Source organism: Chiroxiphia lanceolata, chromosome 3 (genome assembly GCF_009829145.1).
Source record: "Chiroxiphia lanceolata isolate bChiLan1 chromosome 3, bChiLan1.pri, whole genome shotgun sequence".
Classification (NCBI taxonomy): domain Eukaryota; kingdom Metazoa; phylum Chordata; class Aves; order Passeriformes; family Pipridae; genus Chiroxiphia; species Chiroxiphia lanceolata.
The window spans coordinates 51721175-51741719 of NC_045639.1; the positions used below are offsets into that span (position 1 = coordinate 51721175).

Consider the following 20545-nt stretch of genomic DNA (forward strand, 5'->3'; position numbering starts at 1 on the left):
ACACCTTAGCCAAAAATACTTTTTCTTCCTATTCCACTTCACAGAACCATCTGTGCTAGAAGAAACTCCAGGAGGTCTTTTTTTAGGCCACCTATTCAGAGGAGGTTCAACACTGAATTTATGCATGGTTGTTTAAGATCTTTACAGTCCCAAAATGGGAAGTGGAAATGAGACAAACTGTCTTATGCTTATTTATATGCTATAATTAGATATATAAAAAATAAGAACAATATTGCAGAATTTCTAATGTTTTACTATTGAACACTATTGAGATTGTAAAGCTAATTATATCTGTATACTTGTTTACATTTTCTTTTTGGCCTTTTCATTCTTAAAAATTCCTACTTAGGAGTTATTTTATTTGTGATATTTTTTGGGAGTAGATATAGCAATGAGGCAGTCCCCATATAAATTGCTAATTAATTTTAAATTAAATCTAGGGTCTTTGGTGTGTCTCCAGCTCTGTCTGCCACTTGTTCATATCACAGGTACCTCAGGGTGTCACTGTGCATTCACCTATGTAGGTCTGAATAGCTGGTGTCTTCTTACTGAGCGTGAGTAATTCCTAGAGTACTAGAGCTACAAGAGAGCTGGAGAGGACTTTTTACAAGGGCATTTGGTGATAGGACAAGGTGGAATGGCTTCAAACTGAAAGAAGGTAGATTTAGGTTAGATAATAGGAAGAGCTTCTTTACTATGAGGGTGGTGAGACACTAGAACAGGTTGCTCAGAGAAGTTGCTCCATCCCTGGAAGTGTTCCAGACCGGGTTGGATGGAGCTTTGAGTAACATGGTCTAGTAGAAGGTGTCTCTGCCCATGGCAGGGGGCTTGGAACTAGAAAATCTTTAAGGTCCCCTCCAACCCAAACCATTGTACCATTCTGTAATTCTATGGTTCTGTTGCTTCTCTTGGCTAGGCATTTACAGTTCGGTTCTAGCACTCAGTCCTGTATATCAGGTCAAATACCTTCAATACCCAATTAATTTAATTAATTTCTAAAATTTCTTGCTGTCTTTGAGATTTATACCAATGGAATGATACTCCTAAAACTACTGGCTTTCCCAAATTACGGCTGAGGTATCGGTAAAGAATGTTCCTGAAAGGGCTTTATTTTGACCCCTGAACTATTTATGGCCTCTTTGTAAATATTGCCTAGAAATGGGGCTGTTACCATACTGACTGTAACCAAAACTTACTGTGATTTGTGCAGGAGTTTCAGCATTGATTTGAATGATGGGTTAATTAAACTTCTCTTGCTTCACTTCTACATGTCCTTAGGTGCTCTTTAAAACATGCACTGTGACTGCCAAATATTGAATGCCAAAATACAGATTAGGATGAATCATGTTTTGCACCTTCATCTTCGTTTAGTAGATCATTGGTTTTCAAAATATGGGTTATGAATAGTCATTAGAGACCTCAAGTGACATTTGCCTGCTTGTTCACAGCAATTTTTTTTGTCACCAGGTCTTTAAAAACTTAACATGGAAGACCAGTTTTATGATCTGCATTTTAGTTGATAGGAGTTCTGGGGCACTGTGATATGTAGTGTGACTTGATCACTGAGTAAAGTGGTGGCAGAGCCAGAAATTGAATCAGAATATCTGAATCCAAGCCCCCACTGTGGCCACTCTAATAAGAGGTAGTCCTGATTATAGAGGAGAAAAGAGCCCCAGTTTGAAAAAGGATGAGAGATATTTTTTGAAAAAAACACTCACATAAATAGACATACGTCAGTCATTCACTCAGGGGTAGAAAAGATTGCAAAATCCAGGTGCACAGACTGAACACAAATCTATTATATATTTATAGTACTGAGTGTCTAGATATCCTCATCAGAAGCCAGGCTGTTAAACACTGTCACTTGAGGCAGGCCTGTTTGAGGTTAGACATTAAATTCTGATTAATGTTTTAGAAGATTTCAGACAATGTTTCTCATTTGAAGTAATTGTCAACCCACCTGGGTTTTCAGCTCGATTTACATTTCTGGTTGATTTTCTAAAAGGCAAATGGATATAAAATAAGGGGGTGATTGTCTGAATCATATTCAAAAGAAGTATTTATTAGGCCTGAATTTGGAAAGCGGTATTACTTTTCTGTAACCAAATGAAGTATTTATATAGAGAGAATCAAGGAGAAAAGTTCTCAAAATCTCAAAGGTCTCAAAATCACCTTGGAAGGACCATCAGACTGAGATACATTACAGTATTTGAACCTACATTGCAGTCATAGCTTCAGCAATGTGTTATTAATCTATCAAGAATGTAATTATATTATTGACTTCTACTTATGTGCAACAACTACAATGATCTTATGTTTCAGAGGAAATAGTAGGATTTTGTTTTATTCCCAATGAAGCATTATAAAGCTATTGAATTCAGCAGAGATGTACCTAATGAGACCTATCTGTAAAGTGAAATTACCATAAGAGGTCATTAGGAGCTTGCAACCACCCTTTGGACTCTAAAACCAGTTGTGCTTAGGCGCTCAGGTTTGTGCCTGTAAGGGAACTGTTGGCTTGTTCACAGTTTTCCTTTTGCAGTCCCTTACTATTGGCAGTGGCAGCAATGACACCACAGTGAGTTGGACTGAGCCCCAGAGATCTTCTCCAACATTTTAGTAAATCCTTCCCATACTAGGACATTTGAAGAGAGGCTTTTGGATTTCTGGCCTCTTCAACCCTAACTTCAGTTTCAGAAAGGTAGGTTTCTGGCATAGAAAAATCTGGTTTCTTCCTTTGTGAACACTTGTCTAAAGGATTCGCATGGTGTTTCTACCATAGCCTGTTCTGTGCATTCTCTCTTAATACTCTGATCATGAACTGGGCAAATAACTCTCTCCCTCTCTGACGGGTACCTTCTTATTTATAATATCTTTTACTTATCATATACATTTAGTCTTTCATTGTCAAGCTAAATGTCAAGCAAAACACTAGAGATTTCTTCTCTCTGGCAATTTTCAGTGGAATTCTGATGAGATAGGTTGGTCTTGAAGAGCAGCAATTTCATTTAGAAGAGAAGGTGATTCCAAGCACATTTGAAAACCTCCTTTGACAAACTAACAAAATTACAGGCTATTACTATTGCAAGGCTGTGTATGTATATAGAAGTGGCAGACGTCTCTTATGTGGGATCTTCTGACAAGGAGCAGAACTGTGGAGTCTCAGGTTCAAAGGTTGTTCCAGACTGGGAAGTTAGCTGGTAAACCATTTACCCGTCACTGTTTCCAAAACCAGTAATAGCTCTATCTTTTTGTTGTCCTCTTAGAAAAAAAAACAAAAAACAAAACCAAAAACAAAACACAAAACAAAAACACAACCCCCACCCCAAAAATAATTCCTTTTCCTTCCTGCCATCATTTTTTCCTCCCCTCAGAGTGTGGCCACAAACTGTTGATTGCTGAGGGGAGTTTCAGCAGGTTCCCATGCCATCCTCACACTTGCTATCCACACTCTGACTTTTCTCCTTCAATTTATTTATGAGCCAAATGTCTTATTTTTATAATTTTGTCTAAACTAGGTGTTGCGGTCTTTTCCTATGCATAGGGTTGTCCTTTACTGTAATGTTTCACCTGTCCTGTTCCTCTTCGGAACTGCAATAACTGTGTTGCTGAAATGGAAAGGAAGCAGTAAAAGGAAATGTTGGTATTACCAGGAAACCACAAATAAGGAAGAAAATCTTGAAAGCTAAAAACTAAGTTCTGAGCAAACAGTTTTTAATTTGGAGTGTCTTCTCTGGATTATAAGTTATTGTTTTGCACAATAGTTCCATTAAGACATGAAACAGTTCTGGTATGAATGAGCTATTGCTTATATGTTTGATGTCTAGAATCTGAACTTCAGTTCTCCAGTTCTGACATTTAGCTTGCCTTTATGCTTTGACTTGTCAAGTTTCCAAATCTGCTTTGCTTCCATTAGCTTAAATGCTTGAAATGCCATCTGAATGTCTATCAAGTATAAAGCGGAGTTTGTTTTGTAGATCTCTGATTATTGCATGGATTTGAAGAGTGGTGCCCATGTACCATTAGTGGTACAGCTCAAAGTTATTTGTCAATGACTTTTGAACAGTAATTGCATTCTCATGCCCATGGCTGGGACAGTGACTGATGCTGTTATTGCCACCTGAGTGAACTGTGTGTGGGAACTCTGGGAGGCCAGGCACTGGTAGCAATGAAAAGATAGTGAACAGTAGAGAAACATTTTCCATGCAATTTATGATCTTTCAAGCAGTTAAGGGACAAAAAAAAAAGCCAGATATTATGCTAGACTTTTATTTGTGTATGCCTTGAAATATCTGACATCTGTTTAGTTCAACAACGTGTTGCTTCTCTGATGGTACTTTGTCAAAAACTCGGCACAGGATTTAACAGTTCCCGGATTTATTTCCCTGGACTTCCCCTCTAAATCTGATATCTTCTGGTAACCTAAGGAAGTAGAGAATCTAAAATGCAATTAGAATGAATATAACTTCTCCTTGCAGCAGTGGAAAACTCTGTACCGTTACTCAAATTGTGACTATATGTAAACACTCACATTAAAACTATCTTCTCTTATTTTATTAAAAAGCCTTTCTTTCATCATCAAATCATAATGTGTAAGCCAAGACTGTATCTACAGATAACCCAGTTGTTTGCATGCATCAGGGCTAGCACATGCTAAAAAAGAAAACTGTTTCTGTGCCTAAAATTTTAGATTGAAATGTTTGTTAAGTAACACACACCTACATACCAACATAAGACGGGTAAAGTTTACTGATGATGACTGATGCGTTGCTTTTAATTTTCTTGCTTGCTTACTGTGTTTTTAAGTCTTTCTACATTGATTTGAGCATTTCAGGTTTTTTAGGAAGTTGAAACCGTTATGAATAAAAGAGCCCTGGGATCTTCAGGTGAAAGATATTAAAATATGTTTTAATAACAGAGTACCTGAGATGTCACAGCTTTGTCACCGGTACAACCTATGACCAGCTACAATTCTTTCTACTCACATGAAGTTTATGATGATATATATTATGACAACTACAAAAACTACTAAAACCAGAATTTGAGGTAGCATATGAATTTTGCCATAGATCATACTAAAAAATATTTTGTTATTAAAATAAACAATACACTCCTAAATGGTGTTTCTGTAGAGAAAGAGTAGTGACTAGTTCTTTCTGCCAAGGCATTGCCCATGAAAGGAGGTAAGGATTAGAAAGTTATTCCTTTAGTACTTTAAAAATCTGTAGTGCAGTATAAACTCAAAAAGTACAAGGAAAGGATGCAGTTAAAATTTTTGGAGGGAAAAGGCACAGAGATATACTGAGTGCTACATTGTAAAGCAAGTATTTTATGAAGTTAGACTTAGTTGTTTCAGTCATTGCATAAAAAGAAAGATAATACAATGTCTTACTTCTGAAACAAGATACCCCAGAAAAAAAAAAATTGATTAACCTGAATGGGCTGTATCACCTCTGTAAGTGTATAAAGTTATACACAAGAAAATTTATGCAGGCAACAGGTAGAATTACTTCCCAAAGCAGTAATTACGTCCTGTTTATTAATTATATCCTAGAAGCATTAATTAATCCCATTTGCCACATCAGTTCAGTTGTCTTTCCTCCTTCAGATCTCCATCAATTCTCTTTCTAGCTGTTTCAGTTTTTCTTTCTATCTATTCTGCTTTAAGTGTGATTCTTAGGTGCTACAGCCTGATCTGTTCTGAGGTGATGCAAAAGATCCCAGATCGAGGAGAGATTGTGTCCATGAGTCTGGGTTCTGTATGTGAAGTCCCTGGAGCTTTCTCAATGACTGATGACTGCTGATACATGTAGTAATAATCCTAGACCTGTATTGACTTTTGGGAAGGTTTCATTAAAAAAGTACCGAGGAATGTTTTGGGGTTTTGCTTTTTTCCCCTGCATTTGCAGCTAAACAAGACAAGGTTTAACATGCAATGCACCTGAGAGTTTTAACCTTCAGAGAAAGTTGCTATCTGTAGAAAATAACTTTATTTTGGTTTTTGCTTGCAGCTATTGGAAAGCTGTCTAGAACTTCAGCAAAACCAAAATGGAGCATGAGAGATGGTTTAATAAATAGATTGCAACTGAATAGGCTTTATGATGACAGGCAGTTTCCACATTAATACCCATCCTTTGTGTGTGAACAGGTATAGTGAATGTTGTGAGTATGGGGAAAGAGAAGATGAAGGTCTTTTGCATTTTTTGTACCATGTTAATGAAAATAGCACGATAGGTATTTTGCATAGCAGGTGAGTGTTGCAATGAAGACAAAAAGCAATAGCAGTTCTGTTTAGGATTTCCAGAATTGTGAACAATAGGAAGAACATAAAAATATCTTGGCTGTTTCAATTTTGTCAAACAATCATTTTATCTCAGTCTCGATGCCAAGTGAAGTTTATTGGGTCTTCTCAAATCTATTCCCATTTATTCCAACTAAAACCCGTTCTTTACTTGACAAATATTCCTACCAAATTTCTAATAATAAAGATATTGAAGAATATTATATAAAGCAGCTCATAGGGAATATATTTAACTGGAACAGAATTTGAGATTATATATACATCTTCAAATCTAAAATCATTATTTTATGTTTCACACAGAACCAAGCAAATTTTAATTTATTTGGTCTCCTTCTCTATTTCCTCTAAGTATTCTTGAATCTTTTATATAATACTGAAGATATAAAGGTGAATCTTTGTTATCAGGAGTAGGTTGGAGTAAAAAATGGCTATTGGATGGCTGAGATTCAATGCTCATCCAATGAATTCTTAATTTAGGTTTTTTTGTTATAACAATCTGGAATTTATTTTTTGTTGTATTTTAATGATGTGGGGAAACAGTAGTGAGGTATTTTGTTGGTTAGCATTGCCTCCACAGGCATAGAATTACAGAATCTTGGGTTGGAAGAGACTTTGAAGATCATCTAGTTCCAACTCTCCTGCCATGGGAATGGCATATGCAATTTTATTGTCCATATGCAATTTTATTGCTGATTAGATTCTACTGATTTGATTATGTAATTACTTAGCAGTTTTGAAACCTACCTTCATATCTAAGAATCTGACTGAATTTACATAGGAAGCTTTATAAAATTGCCTTTGAAAATCTAGGGTCTTGTAGCTTTAAAACTCAAGTGGAAATTGTTTTAGAGCTTTCGCAAGATGCAAAGGACTTCAATTTTTGGTAGAATATTGTTTTTCATAGCATTTGGCAATTCAGGTCCCTTTATTGGCTGAACTGTTGAATCAAAATTAATACATTCAGATATTTAAAAACCCTTACAGTATCGCTGCACTTTTGCACTTTTGCAATGAAATTGTAGCCTGATAGAGTTGCCTTTTTTGAAATTAGTGACTGTGCATCACTATTCTGTCTATTTAACAGAGTTAAAATTTGATTAAGTTGAAGGAGATTTGGAAACACTTGCATTTGTCATTATACAGATTCAGAGACCTTTCTGCCTGTGATCATAAAAGCTGATGATGTGATGCAGATGGAATGCATACTCTTACTGACTTTTTTTTAGATTCAGTCTCTATAAAATCCAGTTGGTTTGTTGATTTTTTTAAAATCCCAAAATAAAAATGCAAAAAATAAATTTGTGCGGGACATCTCCTCCAAATTTGTTATGTTCAGCTTTGCTCAATGCACCACTTTTTTTTCTAAGGTGAGGGAAAGCCAGTAGTAAGCTTTCAGATGAATTAAAAATAAAACTGTTGTTTTTATTTACAAATCATTTGGTTGATTTGTAAACAGCTAAATGCTTTTGTCACCTTCCCTTTGTTATGTAAAATCCTCATTGCATCCTTTTTTTACTTAACAAGGTAGGCCTGGACTAAGTAAAAAGCAAAACCAAAACCCCTCTGATCTTCCAGTAATTTATGCCATAGCATCCTGTGCCTACCTTACACTGAAAATGCCCTATTTATACATATTAATGTATTCCATTCTCCATCAAATTTGACCAACAGATTTCTAAATATATTACCTTCTAATTTACTCACACTTTCAGTTTTATTTTTTCTGCATGGTGACAAAGAGAATCTCTTCTCGTCTGTGCTGACCTTGCACAGGTTATTTTCATTTGATACCATCTTGTATTAGAAGAGAAACATTAATGTTTTGTACCTTATTTGTCTTCTTGCTACTGCTGATTTTGTAGTCTCGCTTGCAGGCCAAGCAGAAATATTAAATTTAGCTGTTTCTCACGCCAAAGTTGTTTCACACTTCAAATAATCTTATTTGTCTTTCTCTTTTCCCTTTTTCATTTATTTTATGTCTCTTTTTAATTTGGAAAGAGCAGAACTGCATGTAGTGTTCATCGTAGTGTGCCTCATGAGTTAATAAAATCTGTAATTTATGAAGCTGCTCTGTACTCCCTCCCAGTAATTTCTAGCCTTCTATTTACTTTCTAAACTAACTTATCTGGTGTTTTTATAGTATTATTCTAACCCCAAGTTCTAATTTCTGTATTATGTCTGTCCATCTTCGTATTTATGAGTATATTGAACAGTACAGACCCCAAGGATATTTCCTCTTTGAAAGAAAATTACTAGATGAGCAGTAGTAAAATTTGGAGTGTGAGAAAGCTTTAGTTTCTATGAATCATGTAGTTTTGTTCACGATTATGTCTTCATGTTTCACAGGGCAATTTTAACGCAAAAACATTATATTTATAAAAGCATACTACAAAAATATCTGTTACAGATAGAGCATGCGTACTGTTGAATTTTGTGAGGAAGTAAGCTACCAATGAGAATATCTGTAGTGTGGCTTTTTGCCAAAATAAGTCTTGCATTTTTTCTTAATAACAATATTCTCCCCTTCCTCTCCTTAGTAAAAACTGTTTAGTGATAGGAAAGATTGGTATTGCTGAATGAAAAATAGCAACAGCAATGCACTTGAGAGTTTTGGCTTACAAGTAGTTTAGTGAATGGGAAAATGTAGAGAACTTAAATAATAGGGGTAATGAAAGATTATTTAACTTGCTTTATCTGAATAGATTAATAGAATAGAATCATGAAACCTACTAGATTTTGAATGACTTAGACATCAAAAGCTTAACCTTCAAGTACTAATTCAGTGAAAATCTCACCACAGTTGAAGAAAGGAACACAGATCTAAAGATTATCCCTGTTTCTTTGAGATCGGGAAAGGACACCTGCTGATATGATGCAACACTTATATGAAGGCATGTTGTATGTGAGATGAAAATGCTGCTATGTTGCTAGCAAAGACTGGGATTCTAAAGATTTAAATTTTTGTGATGTGAAAAGAGCTGAGCTAAGATGGTATTTCCCTCTCCCCAACCATCAGAAAGACCTGTACTGAAGGCTTGCAAATGTCAGCAGTTCTCGAAGCTGATTTTTTTGGTTTCTTTGTTTTTGTTTTAAATGTTCTCTCTATTGCTTGATTGATTAGCATCTTTTTTCTCTGTAGATGCTTTTCTTGCTTTTCGAACTGGGACTAGTGCTGCCTTTTCATATTGCATGAGAACTCCAGAATAAGCCCCATCATAAACCGCCTTCTCCTCATAGCTCAATTCCTTGTGTGCTTTCCTTATTACTTGGTTGTCCTCCTTCACCTCTACCTGATGATGGATTTAAGTTTTTGACTTAGTCTCAAAATGCCTGTAACTCCTCCACTTAGAGGCAGACTTAATCTTCCCTTTATGGTTGGAGTGCACGTGGGCTTTATCATTATATTTTTCTTGTAACCTTTCCACAAAGGGAGATTTTGTTCTACTGTAAGGTCTGATGTTGTTGAAACTGGTATGGCTGACTTGATAATATCCTAAAGTTCAGGGTCATACAGTGCAAAGCACATTTCAGAAATGTACAGTAATGACAAAGTTTCTGTTGTGGTTATTTCAGCCTTTTGATAGTAGGTCTCCCACATTAGATTCTGAGGTTGCAGTTATCTCTCCTTGTCTTATTTCTGTTTATCTGGTTATATGACATTATTTATTGCTGTATAAGCTCATCTTATAATGGGAACTTTTTCGATTATTTTTATATAATCATGAAGATCACAGACTCAGTAATAGGATGATGTTTGATTAAAATAGTGACCTTAGTTTCTGAGAGCTACTTCTGTGATCCATTTGGTCCGCCAACAGCATTAATTTATCATTGATCATTTATAGAGTAATTGTCTGCTGGAGGTTGGGACATACTTTGAAGTTTTGAGTTGTAAAAAAATATTTGTTTATTCCCAGTTACTGACTTCCTTTCTTGGGCTAAGGCAACTGTATATAGTGTCACCAGTCTAGAGTTCTGTGTAAGTCCAACTGATCTGAATTTTAGGAAGGAGTTCCTGACACTATACTTTTAAAAGTAGTTTTTCTCTCCACCCACTGATGTAAGATTCCATATATAGGAGGAAGTCTTCAGAAAATAAAGCAAGAATCAATGCTACCTGGGTCTAACAGCAGCTGCTGCTGACTAAAGCCAAGTGTACGTCATACATAAGCTCAAGGAAAGAGGTTCATTATATTCTTGTGTATCTCTAGGAATCCGGAAAGACCGCAGAGGTGGACGAGTGATGAAACAAAAACGTCAAAGAGAGGAGCAGGATTCCAGAAATGGGGAGGCTTCTTCAACAGAGCTGCGAGCTCCCACCCTTTGGGCGAGTCCACTGGTGGTTAAACATAACAAGAAGAACAGTCCGGCCCTATCCCTGACGGCAGAACAGATGGTCAGTGCCTTGCTGGAAGCTGAGCCACCGCTAGTTTATTCTGAATATGACCCAAATAGACCATTCAATGAAGCCTCTATGATGACCCTGTTGACCAACCTTGCAGACAGAGAATTAGTGCACATGATCAACTGGGCAAAAAGAGTTCCAGGTAAGGAAAAACAAAAGCCCCAGTGGACTATAAAAGCCTCTAGATGACAAACCAAAAGAAAAAAGGCATACTGATTTTCCCACTACCTATTATTTAATGAAAATTGTTCATTTAAGTTTAAATACATTAACAAAATTTACAACATTAAACAAATTTTATGTTATATTGGTTGATAAAATACTATAGTGGAATGTAAATGACTTTTGAAGAAAGATTGATTCAAGAAAAGGTATTTCCCCACACTGTATGTTGGGCCATTCTTTGAAAATACTTTTTTTTTCAGATAACACTCAGCAAAATTAAAGGTAGAAAGAGATTATTAGTCAAATTACTTGTCAAATCTAGTCAATTTGATCTTATAAAATTATGTTAACGATTTTGATCCCTTCTGGAAAAAAAGAGGTTACTCTCATATCTGTAATGTAAGATATAAATTCAGCATCACTAATAAGCCCATAAGGATTAGTATTAATTATTTCATTCCCATTTTATATTTTTGACTGTAAATTACACACCTTTCGTTAATTTTGCATCTGAAAAACAGATCCAGAATAGCAATTTTTGTAATAAATATTTTTACTACTAGAAAGAAATGATTTTATCTTTTATCATTTTGGTGCATCATGGTTCCCTCTTTTCTCAAAAGGAATTACAAAATTGTGGGAAATATGTAACATTTTTGGTTGAATGTATGTTACATATTCATTCATGTGGTTCAATTAATTGATATAAATGAAACAAGGGAGTAGTTTTCTATGTAAAGTTCATCACCTTTTAAAATTTCAGTTTACATGACTACTTTCCATTAGATAAGATTTAAAGGTTTATTAGAAATTTGTTGCATGTGTTGTACCTTTATCTTGGTAAAAAGACTGGCATACATGGTAATTTATACTTCATAATTCACTGGGATCCTGATCTCTTAAGTTTTTGCTATGGTCACTTAATTAAAATTATGTAGCTGCTTTACGAAGGGATGTTAGACTACCACAGCTCTCACTCACATAGTGCATTACCTCAACAGAATTACACCCAGGTTATGCCATTTTTCTGTTTTCCTTCATTTAAATTTGGCAAGACTGTTCCTGGTAAATTAATAACCTTGTCTTTTGCAGACCTCAAGTGTTCCATTTTAACCACTTTTCACATGTCACTTTGTGGGCTCCAGCTGTGATCAGTGAGAACTTGTGTGCGTTTCATTTCTCATTGTATCTTATAAGAAATCACCTGAGAATTTTATTCTTGACAAAGTCACAGTGGTTAAGTCAGATCTTCAGTCTGTTCAAGTCAAAGGCAGGTTCTACTGTTAATTGAGGTCTGTTTTGGATCATGCCTTTACAAAAATGCTTTTTAAAAAAGAACTTGTGTCCACAGTGTTAAAGATATTCACTACCAAAACTTGTAAATTGAAATTACTTTTCTACTGATTTTTAGAGATATAATTAGTCTAAGTCTGTTAAAATAAATTGGTTTACATTCAACATGAATATACCACATTCTAAATTCATTATGTCTTTCAACTGGAAATATTTGACTTCCATGACTTTTGATTTTGATAGTGGAATTAACAGAAATGTGTTTAGACACAAAGTAACACTGTCAGAGAATTCAGATCTGGCTTTTATTCAGAGTTCTCTCTGAAACTGCTTGTCACAAGACAATTACAACTGGTGATGATCAAAAAACTGCCTGGTAAGCAAGCCTCTGACGTCAGAAAATCAAATGTATAAGGTTATCAACTATTTGTTTATATCTAATGCATTTTACATTTAAGTTGCCTGTTAATTGTCAAAATAGCTCATAAGGAGAAACCAAGCCCAATGACTCTATGTATATGCATTAATAAGTATTCTAACAGGGGAGGTTTGATATAAAACTGCTGAACTTTGGTAAAAAATAAAACCCCAAAATACCTTTCCGGTGATAGTTCGATCTATCAGGCACTGTACAAACAATTATACCAAAGGAAAGTCCTAGAGCAGGAGAGAAAGAATAAAGAATTTGGGGATTCTGAAAGTGCTGGACACCTGGCTGATTCTTGGTGTTGTGGCCTGGAGAACAGTATGCATGAACAAAAGCAGAAATTAAAGTGTTTTAGAATGTTGATTTAAAAGAAATCAGGCCCAATTGTTTACTTACCTCCAAATTTGGGGCTCCTCAGCGTAGGAAATTTGGATTTAGGTGCTTTTATATATATATATATTTTAATCTCTCATCTGGTCCTTAGAAAAAGTTGAGTGTACTGTATTACTGCTAATAAATTTTAGAAGTACGGATCAACTTTCAAAGACAGGATCTTTGCTTGCCAAATTTTCCTTCTGCTGGAATGTACTGGCAATAAATGTACAATAAGGAAATGTGTCTGCCAACATAGGTCGCATTTTCACCTCCAAATATGTTTCCTTGGAATACTCCATTATTACTAGGAATTAAGCATTACTGTTTAATCAGAGAGAATTTTTGTATACTTTATGCATAAACAGAGGAACTGAATAACTTTTCTCTGTTAGGTGAAGTATTTTGTGCAACGGTGTTGTGGGATTCCACTCAGTTATTTTCACAGCTAATTTACTAAGGTTTCAAGCTTCAGAATCAAGGATAAAACCATCCTTTTTTCTAAAAAACGAGTGTGCTTTTTACCAGTAGAAAAAAGGCAGTTGCAGGCAACAGCCTCTCCTATGCACACTTCTCAAGCCTTGGAAGCATTTCACAAGTTCATTTACCTACACACAAGCACTTTTCTGTAGGAAAGCAAGGAGAAAAATCTGTACCAGTGGCTGAGTTGAAAGCATGTTTGTTGAGGAAGGAAAAAATTGATATCAACTGAGTAGAAAAAAATCTTAAAAATAACAGCTTAAAAATAAGTGTAGGGACTTGCAGGGGCATGTTTGTAGTTTATTTTGCTGTGTAGGCTTTAAAGAATAGTTTTTGGTCAGCAGTCTTTCTGATGATATAAATAGATGGCCATGGAAGAAGAAACAGCTAATTAGATGTACTGGATAAGACTGAAACTATTCTACAAAATAGACTAATGCATAGTAATTTATGATGCACTGTGTAGTATAATGTAGGCAGAGATCTGTTACTAAGGCATGCTGAGGACAATCTTCAAAATGAGGTACCTTTGCAGACATGCCCTGATTGGGAAGGTGAGAACTGTTCTAAGTGTTTATTGCAACTAGTTTAGGATTAGTTCGAATTTGCTTAAATTGGGTCTGCAATCTTGGTGCTTTTAACCAATTTCTGGGGAAGAGAGAACTTGGGGACACTTCTTATGTGTAGCCTTAAAAAATATCTTCAATATTTAAATGTAACATGATTTTTATCTGAGGTCATAACCACATTTCCCCATGATAATGCAATTCATAATATGACAAGTGCATAAAAGCTTGTTTTAATTTTCCTTTGAAACCTTGGCCACTAATACAAGTGGGTTTGCCATATTACACCAACAAAAATCTTGTACAGTGTCTTATGACATACACAAAAAATCCCAGGATGCCCCACAGGACTTACTCTTTATATGGCCTAATGGGGATTTTGGCCCAAGTCCTCCCAGATGGCCTCTGAAAGACACTGATTGTGCCTTCTGATTATTCCAGCCAGCTGGAATATCTGGCAGCTGTACATGAGGTGGGTGAAAGCAGACTGTGATGGGCTAGACTTTACATACACGTATAAATTGAGCCTTTTAACATTTAATTGGGACAAATCGCTAAAAGTCAAATGTAGGCAAGGTATCAGCATAGATGAATAAATCTTCTGGTCATTTTGAATCATATATTCCTGAAAGATATGGCCTCCTATGTTCTTGGTTTACATAATATCTCGGGGATATAGTACCACCTTCAGAATGAGGTTTTTTAGTTTAGTGAATTTTCATCATGGTCTGATGCAATGAGCAAAACCATTACTTTGCTTTTCTACAGAAATGCTGATATGTCAAAGGAATTAACTTATTGTATTTCGTTATTCATTTACTGTGTATATAGTTCAATATCATATTTGGAGTACTGGATTTTCTAAATGAAGCTGTCATTTTCAGTGTTATCATCAATAATTTCTTTATGTAGAATCTCTCGAAGATGGTTGATAAGAGATATTACGAGCTTATACAGTGAGCCTATGGTAGAGAGTATAGCTTTAAGGGAGTTTTGTTCCAAGGGTGAAATCTTTGACTTTGCTGCTAAAATCTTGTGTAACTATTTGCTACAAGTACAGTAGCTGTACAACTTAATAGCCCTAAAATGGTACACTGGGCATACAGGCTTTGAAGTTTTGCGGTGATTCACAGTGCTGTACTTATTTTATGGCTTCATGAACCGAGGAGATAAAGATTTTGGCACTGTTTTTTTTCTGTTTGTTTGGGTTTTTTGTATTTCAAAGCCACAGAAGTTGCTATTTTCTTAAGATATTGTTTTCCTATTTGACCTTCTAAACTGCTCTGTTTGCCAAATTAGGAACAATGTGTAAAGAGGCCAACAATAGCCACAATTTTACACTGCACTTCGGTGACACCAAACTAAAAAAAAAACAAAAAAGGTGGAAGGAAAGAAGTCTTGTATGAGAGTGGTATGTGTTTATAACTCTTTAGGTGCAGGATGGGTTACAGAGCTTCTAAGTGTAGTGATCCTCCTGGCAATAATTTACACTTAGCTTAAAAAAGGAATGGATTACAATTCGTGTAACAATTTTTAATAACCCTTCCATAATATCTGTTTTATAGACTCTTCTCCATTACCTAACTGGCTTGCTGTGGAGATTTCTAAAATGTTATTAAAAACCCACCCCTTTGCTTATCTCTTTAATCTATTGAAGTGATACTCTCTGCTCCCTTGGCTTCTTAGGTGAAAAACAGAGGAAGCAAATCTATAAGCAAAAGAGAAATGATAACAGGCATCTGGATCTTACTTTATGGTCGCTTTTTACTAATTTAATTTCTCTGAAGTTTCAATTAATTATTGTGAATGTAAGAGATAAGAATCAACCTTTGTAGAGAAAAAAGGCAATTGCCATTTGAATTTGAACACCAGTCTGAGAGGTATCATGCAATAGCGTGATTATGCAGGACAGCAGAGTTAAAATCATTGAAATTAAAGCTTTTCATCCCTGTGTTTTGTTAGTCTGTAAAGCATCTTTATTCTCTAATGTTTCTATTTCTAAAACCAAACAAGCACCCTTTCCTGTCCTCCTCTGTCTTCTGGGTGCTGTATGAGAAAAACTCACTCTTATAAGTAGCTTTTTTATTATCTATATAATTGTCTTTTAGTTTTGAAAAATGATGAGGTATATTTCCTCCTGTAGAGCACTTCTAATGAGAGAAAAGAATGAAACAATATGAAACAGTGGTTTGCTTTTGAGAGACTGGGGTAGAGGTGCTGATTCTAAAGGACCGGGAGATGTTATATGCAAAAGGAACTTGAGTCAGACAGGAAAAGCCAAAACTGAGAAGGAACAGTTCAGCAGAAGTGCTTGGAAAGGAATATAAACTTTAATTGCAGGTATCTATGGGAACAAAAATACAGGCAGTGGTTTCACTAGCTGAAAACTGGACGAAAATGATAGCAAGAGAAAAAAAAGTATCAGAGTCTGAATTACAACTCTGGTATTGGAAATTTAAGAAGTGCACTAATGCAATGTTTTTCAAAGTCTAGGGAGTCCTTAGAGTTAGGGATAAAGAAGGGGAGATAAATGCATCAGAGCAAGCTGAGTAGCATCAGGGAGACTCCAACTGTGAGAAAAGTAAAGAACACGTGCAAGAGGACCAGAGGAAGAAGATGCTATGAATCAGTCACATGAACCAACAGTAAATTCAACAGCTCAATCCTGGGCTTCTTACTCATTCTTAGCATGCCTGCTGGAGGCCAGTAATTTGTTCAGGGGCTTTTCCAAGTGGAAGGGTCTGGTTGTTGCCTGCTCCCATTGCCACAGGAAGAGCCTTGAGATGTGGTCTACTTAATATCCTCTACCATTTCATCTTCCAAGCCATAGTCTTTCAGCTTAATGTCCCACTCTTTACCCAGGTGTTTCCTGGCAGTAGGGATTAAAAGAATATATTCAAACAGGATCATTTTATTTGCATAAAATTTCAGTCAAGGGAAACAGAGTTAGGAAAGACAAAGTAGTTAGGGAACCACTTAGGATATTTCCTTAGAAAACCTTTGAATGAGCTCAGAAGTATATCCTTGAGGGTTTTCTAATACTTATCTTGCAACATTTCATAATTTTTTTTTTATTCTTATTAGGGTTTTTTGCAAACTCCTAAACCTAATTCTGTAGCTTTGCAGGTTTTATTTTGTTATCCAGAAGAAGAAAGAGATTCTGAAGAGGATGTCAGATGCTGATGCCATTATGCAAGTGCATCTGCTCTTATCCCTTTCATCAACATTCTGTGGCCACAATTAAAAGCTTTACCTCATATGCATGAAATCAATATCAGTAATTATTTCTAATTAATATCAGTAATTATTTCTAATATTTAAGAAAACCAACATCAGAGTAACTCATAGTGAATGCTATATTGTCCTCTCATTCACAAAGTAGTTACATTGTATAGAGAGGTGACTGGCAAAAGCTATTGAATCAAGCCTGTTAGCCAACTTTCTAGCCTCTTTGAATCTAGGAAATCCATAATAGGATACAAGTTTATAAACATAGAATGAAAATGACTGTGTTTTACTTATGTTGCATAACTGTAGTTGTTCTCTGTGTCCAGAGCACAATAATTCTGTTCTACTCTGGGTGATTTTTTTAGAAAACTACCTTTTTTACAGTGTGAACCTCAAACACATTTTTCCATCTAAATATCCCTGAATGAGTATGTGCTGAAATTTAAATTTAAATCTGAAGACAAACTGAACCTATAAACCTTTTTTTCTACAAGTATGCACATATCCAAATACATTTGTTAAGATTACTACGCATAGAATCATAGAATCACGCAGTGGTTTTAAAATCCAGACCCACAGTGCTATTACAAGGCTGATCCTATTCAGGCCTTTTCAGCGTAAGAAATATTTGAATTCCAAATTTTTGAATTTTGGGGCTTCCCAACAAGCTGTCTCAAAGAAAAAATACCATCATTAACCAAAGTTTACTTAACTGTGAGTAATCTTATTTACCTGTTTGACTTATACTGACAAATACTTATACTGAAAAATAACACCAAAAATAACAGCAAACAGGTAAGAAGGAGCTAACATTCTTTTAACAAGAACTACTTACATATTGGAGTTCACTAGGCATTCAATAGCATACAAGTTCGTTTGATAGTAAGTGTTTGAAGACGAAATTCTATTGGTCTTGGCAAATGAAGAGGCAAAAATTAACATGCACAGTAACAATCTTAATATTTTTAGCCAAAACGTAAGGAAATTAAATACTTAAACTGTAATATTTTATTTCTAAAAGATATGATCCTTTTATAAAAAACATTTCCTACTATTTTTCTTTAGCTGATAAATAATTTACACTCTTGGATGAATATATCTGTCCTAGAGTCTTCAGCTATGCTGAACCCTGGAGCTTTCCAAGAAACGCTCGTTAATTTCCACTCTAAGTAAACAGTAAGTAACAATCCCTCCTGATTTATTTATTTCTTAAAATAATTTACAAAAAGAATACGCGATTGTTGGAAAGCACCCATGCGATATGTATGTGCATGTGCACATATCCATTGTTCCCTGTTCACATAATTCACACAAATTGGCCTTTTTGCTTGATGTTCAATAACTTCAGCCTAATTCTTTTCGTTTCTCTCCAGTACTATATTTCTGAGCACGATCAGCTGTAATTCCAGCTGCTTATTCCAGAGATTATTTTAATATCATCTGTATTATTTTTCTGTTCAAGTGAGTTATTCACTAAAATCTCACATTAGATATATAGGAGTTTTTAAGTTACATAGAAATAATTAGGAAAGATTTATTGCAGGTGACTTCTGGATGGACTCTTACCCTCTCTCTACTGCTGCAGTGGTGCATTATATGACACATCTGTTATGCAGCTCATTTGTTTTCTTTGATTATCTCTCCAGGAAATGAACTATGTGTGTAAAGAGTATGTTGTTTTGTCTGTGAGTTAGTTAGGGATGGCTGCGAATTTAAACTTGTAAAAGCAGTTACAAAATATCCCACAGAGAAATAGGAAATGAGAAATATGTGATTGGCTTGAGTTTGTTCTCAGCTAAGAGTGGTCATAAGGAAATATTGCCTTCTGTCTTCCTTATGGAAAGTTCTATTCCTTGTAAGAAATATGGGTGTCTGCCATAGTCCTAAGCAGGGATATGGAAATGAAATATTTATTATATTTATCACTGTGGTTAGACTTTGGGTCTAGACCTAAAGTTTCTTAAGCCTTTTGAGGAGCCTTGGAAACAGGAGGGAGGAATCAAGATTTTGACTTTGTCTCAGTGTCCATCTCCCTTCCCCCACTCAAGAGGAGCACTTCTCAGGGTGTCAGCAATATCCAGTGATTCTCTCAGGTATCTGGTATTCCTTCTGAGCAGACTGATCTCTGAAAAAGAGAATGCATATCGGCAGAATTTTCAGTGATTTTTTTTCTGTGTGGCCTGAGATTTTTGGTTTGGAACTTCAGTTAATCCAGTAGGAAGTCGTAAGACCCAGAATCAAGGTTAATATATAGACAAGGGGAAAAGTACCATTCGAAATCTCGAATGTTGTGTTCCTTGTTAAATTACGTTCTGGAGTGTTTGAGCTGATTTGGAAAATCAAAATTCAAGAAATTTTAGTTTACTTTGATTCATAAAGATAGGGAAAGTGGCAATTAAAATTCCCCCAGAGAATAATAAATCTTATAAATAACCTGATGAAGCATCTTCTGCAACAGCTGCTGTCCCTCAGAGAACATGTCTGCAAATAGAGAAGTGGCTATATGGGCTGCTGGCATGGGAGCCAAGTGTTTACTAAAACGCTGAATGGTCTCTAACTGGGTATGTTCATTGTATTAGAAACAACTGACTGGAATAGACCTAAAATTTCAATATTGCCATAATAATATAAATTATTATAGTAATATTACATGTCTGACCAATTTAAGAAATCTCGTTTCATTGCTAAAAAGGTAGTATTTCTTATGAATATCACATACACTTGTAGGACACACTTTGTGAGATTGTAATTTCACAAGTATTTATTCCAGTTGCAGTTCCTACCTTTCTGCTTCTCCCTGTGTTATTCAAGTAAAGGGATTTAGCTGGGTTAAAAATCTTTTGCGCGTGTGTATTTTGGCTTGCCTATAACTTGTGTTAGTCCAGTTCTTGGTAAAATAGTTGAGGCAATTGAAATGCGAGGGTGGCAGTATACAGGCAAGTATTAATATGATGGTGCTAGAAGGATTCATGTCATACTGCCAAAAGTAACATACAGTTCTAGCGCAAGTCTTTTTCTAATTTAATTTCTCTTTACTTCTACAGAGTGATCTTTTCCAGTCTCTCTGTACAAAGGACCAGAATATTCCAGTTACTGGCACCATTTACAGCCTTTATCCTGTTTGCCTAAATAGATGTTCTTTAGCTCCTACTTTGCATATTCCTGCTTAATCTGTAAAATATTCTGTAATGCTATACCATAGCTGTAAGGGGTTGGAGAGTCATAAGGAAGAGGTAACATGGTAATTTACCCCTCACTCAAGATGCATCCTAGTTGACAGAGGATCTTTGGTTTCCTTGAATCCCTGG

The 20545-nt window shown here is 35.5% G+C and overlaps 1 protein-coding gene across 1 annotated transcript in view; it reads left to right on the forward strand.

Moving 5' to 3' along the window:
* ESR1 (estrogen receptor 1) overlaps positions 1-20545 on the forward strand; it is a 161087-nt gene that overhangs the window by 103774 nt on the left and 36768 nt on the right. The window contains 1 exon segment of the mRNA XM_032684559.1: positions 10513-10848. Coding sequence (XP_032540450.1) covers positions 10513-10848 — 336 coding nt within the window.